General features: G+C 42.7%; 1 protein-coding gene across 1 annotated transcript; it reads right to left on the reverse strand.

The window, feature by feature from the left end:
• Positions 1-5,505: 5,505 nt before the first annotated feature.
• LOC125160217 (olfactory receptor-like protein OLF4) lies at positions 5,506-6,537 on the reverse strand. Its single transcript, XM_047848957.1, has one exon. The coding sequence runs from the start codon at positions 6,535-6,537 to the stop codon at positions 5,506-5,508; it is 1,032 nt and encodes a 343-aa protein (XP_047704913.1).
• Between the last annotated feature and the right edge of the window lie 4,483 nt (positions 6,538-11,020).

Below are 11,020 nucleotides of genomic sequence, written 5' to 3' on the forward strand. Positions count from 1 at the left end.
CATAGACCTGGAGGAAACTGTAACTCACAGTGGTGCTGTGAGTTTACTCATCATGAAGGGGTCACATTCATGGAAAAGGAAGAACAAAAAACCTAACTGCAGTTACTGCTTCCAAACTGGTCTCTTGGGATCAGAGATTCATTAGAGAAATGTCCTTTGTGTGCCAAAGGGTTGTCCACTTGGGAGCCATGCTGGAGTAAGAAGAGAGACATGTACCTAACGAGCAGATACAGGGTGCCGAAAATACCTCCTAGTCTCCTGTCTGTCAGTGTGTGCACCTTAGACAGGAAGGGGTGTGGTTTTCATCTGGTGTTCTGAGTACTCATATTGGCTGGGGGCTGATGCTTCTCTGACCTTACTGCTTTCTCCATTGAGGAGAAAATGATCTATAATCTAGCATCCAGGGAGGAATTCAGCATCCAGGGAAGGATTCAAACTTCCACAAGGAAACCTTCCTGTCAGACAACTCAGCCTCATCATCCGTGGATGAGAGGGTCAGAGAGAGTGGAAGTCGAGAACATTAATCTGTCATCTCCTGAGGGCCAATCCAATTTAGCCCAGAGAATATCACTGTGTCTGTGTGTTTGCTCGCTTAATTAAGTTATAATGTATTTATTCAGTGTTAATATCAGTTTCACCGAATGACTGCCGTTCACACTTTGAAGATCTTTCTTTTTTTTAATTTTTTTTTTCAACGTTTTTTATTATTTATTTTTGGGACAGAGAGAGACAGAGCATGAGCAGGGGAGGGGCAGAGAGAGAGGGAGACACAGAATCGGAAACAGGCTCCAGGCTCTGAGCCATCAGCCCAGAGCCTGACGCGGGGCTCGAACTCACGGACCGCGAGATCGTGACCTGGCTGAAGTCGGACGCTTAACCGACTGCGCCACCCAGGCGCCCCTGAAGATCTTTCTTATTCTACCATTCAATTGCTATTATGGCCATGCTACAAAAAATATGTTGAGATTGTTAAATTCACTGTGTGTTTCTAATGGAGTATAATTTTGTCCCCCAGGGGACATTGGTCAATGTCTGGAGACACTTTGTCTGTCACGCTGGAGAGGGGTGCACAGAGGTCAGGGATGCTCTGAACATCTTACAGGGCACAGGATGCTCCCCACCACAGGGAAGGAAGGCTCTGGGCAGGATGGGTGCAGAGACTGGGAAACTCCTGGTGACAGAATGTCAGTATATGTAATACAGCTGCTTTCAGCTTCTGCGTTCGACCTTGTTACACTTACTCTTATGCCAACAAATTCAGAATAACCCTTTGGCTCCTATTTGAAAGTTTCAAGCACAAACAGTATAACAGTCCTGTAAGTTTTTTTCCAGGCTGCTGGGTGAAAGAGACAGTTCTTGTTATTTTCCTAAACCATCCCTCAGTTTAAGCCAAGGTCGTAGGTTTGATGACCATCCTGATTGGTTTTATTATTATTATATGCCCATAGGTTATTCTCTCTCTCTCTCTTTTATTTTTAAAACATTACCAACATTTCAAATGATTTCCTGAGATCATTGTTTCTCAATTGATTTTTGCAACATATTTTGATCATAAAAATTTTAAATTTTATTTAAATAAATCTATCTTCTTACTTCTGAGATTATGGCTTTATTTAGTGGTTTTGCTCACTTGTGAATGTTATATGTAGTTTCCTTGATGTTCTGCTATATTGTATGGTTCCGCTTACACTGAGGTCATAATCCCTCTGATGTTGGTAACGTGTCTGCGGGATAGGACCAGTTTCATATTCTTCCAGATAGATATTCTTCCATTGATGCCAGTATTAGTTTAGATATCCCTTTATTCTAGATGTTATTTAGCAATTCAACCTTTTCCAATGAAATGAAATACAACCTTCCCATATGGTCAATGTCCTTATACTTTGAGACCTAATTTCTGAGTCATCCCACAAATACAAACTGAGCATTGTAGGAACATTATATATTACATTTTTTCGTGTGTAGGCCATTGAGAATTTAGTTATGAATCCATGTTGATATCATTAACAATTTCTTTTTTATACCAATTTCAATTAGTTTTTAGTTTTCACATAATTTTGCTGTGGACAGTTGTTTGGAAACTAGTCATTTTAACCTGGTTTCATTATCCTTTATTTTTTAAATTCTATAATTTTTCATATCCTTGGGTTTTTCATACTAACCATATATTCACATACATTGTGACAAAAACAAAAGTGAACAAAGAAGGTGAAATCCCTACACTAGCATATGTTTCTGTGTAGCATCATGGACAGAGAACAATAATATAAATATACGGATGGCATCATGCGGTCCAGCATAATCATGTGAAAGAAGTTATTTGGTACAAAACTGGACTGTCGTGACGTCGGGAGCATTTACAGAGCATGGTCTGGGGAAGCCTCTGTCCAGTGGCTGACATACAGAATGAGGATTCGAGGTGCCCCTTGGGTTTGTGAAAAAGAGACCAATACGCAGAGTCCAAGAGTATCGATGAGAGGACTTCATATAGGGATGGGAGACGAGTGCCTGGGTGGCTCAGTGGGTTAAGAGACCTCTTCTTGGTTTCGGCTCAGCTCAGATCTCACCATTCGTGGATCCAGCCCCTTGTTGGGCTCTGTGCTCACAGCATGGAGCCTGCTTGGGACTATCTCTGTCCCTCTCCTGCTTTGTGCTCTCTCTCTCTCTCTCACCCTCCCTCCCCTGCTTGTGCTCTCTCCCTCTCTCCCTCCCCTGCTTGTGCTCTCTCTCTCTCAAAGAAATAAACATTAAAAAGCGAAAGGGATAACAGGGCTGCCCTCACCTGCTGTCAGCCCCCATGAAGACGAATTGCCCAAGTAATGATGCGAGAGGCACGTGAAAGCGAAGTCTTCCGTGGTTGACCTTGTAACTGCGAGCCCTGTAGCCAATCACGTGCTCTTCCTTTTGTGAAGTGTTGGCTTATCCCCTTGCTCATATTTTCCCTTGGCCCCGCCATATGTAAGGTGTTTGACGTTAGGAAGATATCGGCACTTTCGTCTTTGGGGGAGGCAAATGTGTTCTCACATGGTTTTTGCTGGGCATCGGGGGAGGTGGTTGGGTGCAAAGCTGCCAGAAACAAGGAAGTTACTGTTACTCACAGTCCCTCGGGGACTCCCTGAGCTTCTTGGATCCTTGAATTTTAATAAATGAATTTTAAAAAGTTGGGGTACTAACCTCTTTGGTTGTGTAATAGTTTAGCAGAAACAAGTAGGAATTTCATTATTAGATCACAAGTTACAAACTGTCATTTTTCCCTCATAATGAAGTGTTTATTAATTATAAGAGATACGTTTCGATTTTCTGCAGCATAGACTAGCTTAGCACACTAAAGGGATTCTATGGTTTAATTTTGACAAAAGTACAATCTATGATGTAGTACTTTCATGAGCTGTTTCTGTATTGTAGAAATGGGCTCAGAGGAATTCAATGTGCTGCTCAAAGGCACAAACCAATCAGCATGTAGTCTTAATTGGAATGATGTCAGGATTTTCTGGTTCTGAAACTCTGGGAAGTGGTTCCCACCAGAGTTGCTCTTGGGATTTTTGTCCATGTCTGAAGAGCTGCTTCTGAATATCATCAGCCGCAGGACAGCACTCGACAAAAACAGTTACCCAGCTCCAAGGGTCAATGGCGAGAAGGTGAGGAAACCTGTTCCACACTGAGGTTTCTCCACTGTGCACACAATTCACCAGGGACTGTAGTTGAAATGCAAATTCTGATTCCTCAGGTCTCCAGGGGCCCACGGACCCTGCTTCTCTAACAAGCTCCCTGGTGGTGTTGATGCTGCGGGTCCTGGATGTGGAGCCCAGACTGAGAGCAATTTAAGAGAAATTTAGGAGAAATTTCCCTCGTTAGGTCCCTCGTGAGGAGAAATTTAAGTTAGAATTAAAGTTGTGAAGATGGCAATACTAACCCGAAGATCTACAGATTCAATGATAATTTGAAAATAACAAAAATGGGGTATCCTTGGAAAACATTTTTAAAACCATCCTAAAATTAAATAAAAAATCTTCCAAGCATGAGCACAGGATGCCATCCCATTTATTTATGTATTTTTTAATTTCTTTCAGGACCATTTTATTGTTTTTATTTATGAGTCTTTTGACGGCAATAAGTAACCAATCATTCACCCCAGCGAGTAAATCCCCTTAAACACTGCCACTGCTATTCCATACTTGATTGAGAGATGTACAGCTTGAGAAGAAATGTAGAGCATAGTAATACAAAGAAGAATTTAAAATTGTTTTTTTTTTAACGTTTATTTATTTTTGAGACAGAGAGAGAGCATGAACGGGGGAGGGTCACAGAGAGAGGGAGACACAGAATCCGAAACAGGCTCCAGGCTCCGAGCCATCAGCACAGAGCCCGACGCGGAGCTCGAACCCACGGATCATGAGATCATGACCTGAGCTGAAGTCGGACGCTTAACCGACCGAGCCACCCAGGCGCCCCTACAAAGGAGAATTTAAAATTTGCTTTATCATAGTCAAAGTCATCTTTGACTCCAAGGCCGTATTAAGTCATTCTACTTTTTTGAATTTCTGTTTCCGTGTAGACTCCACTGGTAGACAAGTTTTGGATAATCAGATTTGCCAGTGACTAATGTAAGCACTGGGGACATAGAGCCTGAAAAGAGAACAGGATCCTAATTTGGAGAAAAAAGCTAATGGTCTCTTATAAAACACACTTATCTGTTCATCAGGAAGAGCAGTTATTGTAGTGATATACAAAAGAATGACAGACACAAAGTGAAAAACTGTGGTCCCAGAGTTAGAATAGAATAGAATGGAATAAATAGAATAGAATAGAGAATAGAATAGAATAGAATAGAGAATAGGATAGAATAGAGAATAGAATAGAATAGAATAGAATAGAATAGAATAGAAATGGCCTATTTGCCAAATTGAATTTATTCCAACAGAGAGGTAACAAATGAGTATTCCTTTAGTAAAACTAAAATCATTATTATGTGGAATGATTTTGTCATTGGTGAAGAAATTATTCTTTTTTCTTCAAAAAATTTTTAATGTTTTTTTTTTATTTTTTGAGGGAGAAGAGACAGAGACGAAACATAAGTGGGGGGGGGGGGGGAGGCGAGAGACAAAAGGAGAGACACAAATCTGAAACAGGCTCCAGGCTCTGAGCTATCAGCACACAGCCCAATGTGGGGCTCGAACTCGGGAACCAGGAACCTGAGCCGAAGTCAGATGCTTAACCAACTGAGCCACCCAGGTGCCCCTGTGAAGAAATTATTCTTAAGAAATCCAGGCAGTTCCATGAGACAAATGAGAACTCCTAATTTTCTCATATCACAGCTTGCAAATCGATTTAGAAATAAAAGAAAAAGATGACGGGGAAAATGTTGGATCACAGAGAGGGAAAAACTTAAAATGAGGAACTAAATTGTACTGAGTGGTTGAAAAAATAAAAATTCCGGGAAATAAATGAGAGAAACAAACTCTATGTCTACAATCTGCTTAAAAAAACGAAACGCAATTTCTGACGCTAAGACCTTGAGGCTTGCAATCCTGGGAAATTCTTCAACCGCAGGACAATTGGACCTTTTCTAACTGCCATCGCAGAGAATCTCTTCAGAGCCCTCTTTATATCTCTGTTCCTCAGGCTGTAGATGAAGGGGTTCAGCATGGGCGTGACCACCGCATACATCACCGAGGCTGTGGCACTTGAGTCGGAGCTCTGGGTAGAAGCAGAGCTGAGGTACACTCCCAGGCCAGTACAATAAAATAGAGAGACAACCGAGAGGTGAGATGCACAGGTGGAAAATGCCTTATACTTGCCCAGAGCTGATGAAATCCCACGTATGGAGGAAACTATCTTGGAGTAAGAGTAAAGGATCCCAACGAAAGGACCGCCACCCACTAGGATAGCTGCAAAATACATCACCAAGTTATTAAGAAAGGTGTCAGAACAGGCAAGTTGGATCATCTGATTGAGTTCACAGAAAAAGTGGGGGATTTCCAAGCCTGTACAGAAGGACAGGCGCAACACCATTGAAGTTTGCAACAAGGAATGCAGGACACTCGTGATCCAGGACATCAGGACCAGCAGTGCACAGAGCCGGGGGTTCATGATGACCGTGTAGTGTAAGGGGTGACAGATGGCCACAAACGTGTCATAGGCCATAATGGCCAGGAGGCAGATGTCCAATCCTGAAAAGATTATGAAAAAGTTCACCTGTGTGATGCAGTCCTCATAGGTTATGACTTTGCTCTGTGTCTGGATGTTCCAGAGCATCTTCGGGACGGTGGTGGAGGTGATGCAGATGTCTACAAAGGACAGGTTGGCCAGGAAGAAGTACATGGGCGTGTGGAGGCGGGAGTCAGAGCTGACGGCCAGGAGGATGAGCAGGTTGCCAAACACAGTGATCAGGTACATGGAGAGGAAAAGCTCAAATACGAGGGGCTGCAGATCTGGACCCTCTGAAAACCCCAGAAGCAGAAATTCTGATGTCCGTGTATCATTTCCTGGTTCCATGAGGTTGCACTGACCACGAGGAAAGATGATGGGAGACATCATTAATTTTCACATGAACAGTATCACTCACATTGTTGCAATGCTACGACTTGTATTTTGCTGTCAGGAAGTTGTAGTGAGGGTCAAACATATTCCAGGCATTGTTGAGGCAATGAGTCCGGGAAAATCAAAAGCCAGTATAATCCAGTGATGGAGAAGGAACAGAAGGAAATCAAAATATCAATAGGACATCAGAGGGTGTCAAGTGCTGTGAAGAGAACAAGAGTAGGTGTAAAGGAGAGCGTGGATACAAGTGTTATTTTGTAATTGGTGTTCAGTCAAGAACAGTGAACAAGGTGACATCTGAATGGAGACCTCAGGGAAAGGAAGGCAGGAGCCACGAGCATGTCTGGGGAAGTGTGTGCTGGCTGAGGGAATGGCCTCTGCTAAGGCCCCGAGGATGATCCTACTTTGAGCTATTTGGGTCCCAAACAGGAAGCATGTGTAGGAAGGGGAGTAAACAGGAGGGGAATCAGAGATGGTGTCAGGCAGTTTCAAGGAAATGGGCGCTGCTGGTTAACCCTCAAGAAAACAGAGTCACTCACCCACACTATGTACTGCTTGTCTTTTAGACTCTACTTGCAAAGTCTCCTGTCAATTGACATCGAGCCCTCCTGAGTACTGTGTGTTGATTGAGTTCTGGCTTCTGTATTCACCTCAGAATATATTAGACCGTGTACCCCTGTTCTGAGGATGAATCCCACTCCAAAAAGCACGCACACACACACACACACACACACACACCACAATTCATTGTTTCTCTGGCTGTGTTCTTACCATGACTTCTCATTCCAGCCCCCGTGATTAAGTTTGGAGGGAGTATAACTCAAGCTGGCCAGATCCATAATCATTCCCCTAAACAATGTAAAATGTTGCCTGAATTCCAATGAACGAGCTTCCCGTGAAGAAATAACATTGACAAGTGAGAGTGGCATGTTCATTTTCTTTCCTGTATTTGAAATTTTTAACGTTTATTTATTATTGAGAGAGAGAGAGAGAGAGAGAGAGAGACAGAGCGTGAGTGGGGGAGAGGAGGAGAGACAGGGAGACAGAGAATATGCAGCAGGCTCCAGGCTCCAAGCTGTCAGCACAGTGCCCGATGCGGGGCTCCAACTCACAGACCACGAGATCATGACCTGAGCCAAAGTGAGACGCACACCCATCAGACTTTTATAATACAGAAGATCCCATGCAGACTCCACGCTCGGCATGGAGACTGATGCATGGTTTGATCTCACCAACCATGAGATCATGACCTGAGTCGAAAACAAGAGTCAGATGCTCAATGGGCTGAGCCACCCAGGCACCACTGTATTCCAATTTAGTGGGTGAAGGTTGTTTCCTAAAGGCTGGCAAAGGTGGCTATCCAATTGAAAGAAAATAAAGTTTCCCTAGTATGCACATTTTAACAATTCAGAGGATTAGAGATCTTGAAGTAAATGGAAACAGTACATTTTCAGTGAGCGTGCATAAAAACGCAGATACAAACCACAGGTGAGCAAAATCATTGTAATTAAGGCAGGAAAATCGGAAGTAAGAAGATAGATATATTTAGCTACATAAAATTTAAATCATTTTGTGGACATAATATCCAACCCAAGGCATTAAACGGTAATCCGTGAACTTCATGTGAAATGCTGCTAGCTGAGGAATAGGCATAGACTTTATGGACATATAATAACAATAGACATGTAACAATGAACCTGGTGATCAAATATGTACATATTGGCTCAAATTCAGTAACAGTTGAAGAAAACAAGGTCTCTCGAGCTGACTGGGTTGAAATTTTTAAACAGGTAGAAAAAAGAGATTCTCTAATTTTTCTGGGAGGAATGTGAACCACTGCGATGTTGAGAAAACAACCTGAAGACAGCGACAAATGTGAAAACACAGATATGCTTTAACTCAGAGATTCTAAGTCTCGGCACCCTTGACGTTCTGATCAAGACTGGTCTCTGTGCTGTGTGTCCTGGGCTTTGAACATGTTTAGAGCATCCCTGGCTCTTCCTGAGCCCCCCCACCCCCACCATGTGACACCCAAATAAGTCGTGTCCCCCTGAGGGACAGTATTGCCTCCAGTGGAGAACCAGATTTTTCACATAACAATCTCAAAATATTTTTGCAGAATTGTTATAATAGCAATGCATCGAGAAAAGCTAGGAAAAGCTTTCGAAGTGTGAGTAGCACAGCCGTATCATGAGATATTATGCAGACATTGAAATAAAGAATCAGCATTTCCCTAGTCGGTTGGAGACAAGTCCATGAGGTAGTTTTGAGGAAGAAGGAAGAGTGGACGCAGGTCAAGAAAAGACTACCCTAAAACCTAAAGAGCGTTTATGTTGTCCACAGGCCACTATTCATTCATCCGTCTGGTTATGAATGTGTATGTGCGCCTAAGATAGCAAGAGAAGCTTTATGAGAACTGAAAGAATAAAGACTTCCAGGAGGAGTGAAATTAGGGCAAGTTTCTTTTTTTTTTTTTTTTTTTTTCTTTTTTAATGTTTATTTATTTATTTATTTATTTATTTTTTGAAATTTATTGACAAATTGGTTTCCATACAACACCCAGTGCTCATCCCAAAAGGAGCCCTCCTCAATACCCATCACCCACCCTCTCCTCCCTCCCACCCCCCATCAAGTTTCAAAACAACTGTGTGAAACAAAATTATGTGAGACTCTAAAACCGACGTACAAAAGGCATAAAATGATTTAGTGGTATCGAGGTGGGCCAATGATTTCAGATCACACTTCCAAACACGTGGAAAGAAAAGAATGCGATAGAATCACCTTTATCACTGGTGAAGGAGCCGTATCTAAATGATAAATATATTCTTATAACGATGCATGGATTCAAATATGCTTATGGAGGGTAAAGGTGATCTTCAGTCAAATGTAAAGAAGCCGTGGTAGTCAGAGATAACGCAACTTCCACAAATAGATCTTTTCACAACGGGCCAAAAGGAACTGTAGGGAATAACAGAGATGGGAAGGCACGTGGAAATGTGTATAGACAGTGATTTGTAAGCAATGTACAAAATACCACGTATACTCCTTTTTGTTTATAGCAAGAATTTGCAAGTGAAGAGTATTAGTGACAGCTCAGTATAGGATAATGAAGTAAGACAAACAAATAAATACATACATAAGTAAATAAATAAATAACGAGAGAGAACACAGTATAACCGACTGACAGATTTCACCCCATATTACACAATCGAACTCAATGGTAAATGGCAAAGTGGGGAAAATAACACCGAACACCTCATCCACTTCCTTTTTAGAAAGAATGCAATCAGAAATGGCAGTAGCACCTCCCCGACTCCACTGTACACATGCAAAGACCCGTTAGAGACAATGCATAAATGAGGTAACCAAGGAATAACTAACCCACAAATATAGTCAACCTCGTAGATAATGAAATCATTGCAAAGCAAAGCTAGGTAACCATAGTTTTTACTTATCACATCATGGCGGTCATACGAATACCCAGAGCAAGAGCACGCTGTGAAAATATATGTCTCATGAATTAATGTTGCAAGGTCGTATATGCAAGCAGTAAATTGGTCTAGATATTTCTCATCAATATGGAAACACAGCCCAGTATGCCCCATTTGTTTAATGTTTTGTTATTTATTTTGAGACAGGGTGTGTGAACGGGGGAGAGGCAGAGAGGGAGAGAGACACAGGATCCAAAGCAGGTTCCAGTCTCTGAGCTGTCAGCCAGAGCCCGATGCAGGGCTTGACCTCACAAACCATAAGATCATGACCGGACCCGGAATCAAGAGTTTGCAGCTTAACCCACTGAGCCACCCAGGCACCCCACAGGATTCCTCATTTAAAGACTAAAAAGAAATGTCCTGACTTCACTGCGCATCTCTCCATCCCTAATTTTCCTACTCCCTTCAACTGCAAGACTCATTGGACGTGTTCTACTTTTACTGGAAGTATTTCCTGCCTCCCCTCCCATCACTTCACTGGCAGCAATCACCCATGTGTGGCTGAGTTCAATGTGCAATCCTTTCTGTAACATCATCCACGAGGTCATTAGGTAATCAGGCAAGCAAATGACCATAGGGATCTCCAGGTTCTGGGCTAGGCTGGTGGCTGTGTGGTGACCTTAGGTAAATGCACCTGGCTTTGATTCTCCCTAATTTTTTCCTGAAGATCCTGCTGGGTGTCAGACTCACCTGGATGGGAGCTCTGAGGGAGAGGTCTCCTTGTGGCTGTCTGAATTCCCTCCAGATGGTTATTGGTGGTGACTAAACTCTGTCCCTACACAAGACGACAGGAAGGAGGCTAGCATGAGTCTCCCAGCCAAGCTTCAGACTCCAGAAGCAACAACAGGGTCCCATCAGCCCAAGGTTGCACAGGCAGAGGGACAGCACACAGGAGATATTTATAGTTTCCTCTGTCTGTTCATGAGGCACGTTCCCCTCCTGCCTCTCCAATGTACAGCACATGATTTCCCTGGAGGACACTGGTCTGG

This window comes from Prionailurus viverrinus, chromosome A2 (assembly GCF_022837055.1).
Source record: "Prionailurus viverrinus isolate Anna chromosome A2, UM_Priviv_1.0, whole genome shotgun sequence".
NCBI lineage: Eukaryota > Metazoa > Chordata > Mammalia > Carnivora > Felidae > Prionailurus > Prionailurus viverrinus.

Coding starts and splice junctions, on each gene's coding strand:
- LOC125160217 (XM_047848957.1), bottom strand. CDS start 6,537: ATGATGTCTCCCATCATCTTTCCTCGTGGTCAGTGCAACCTCATGGAA.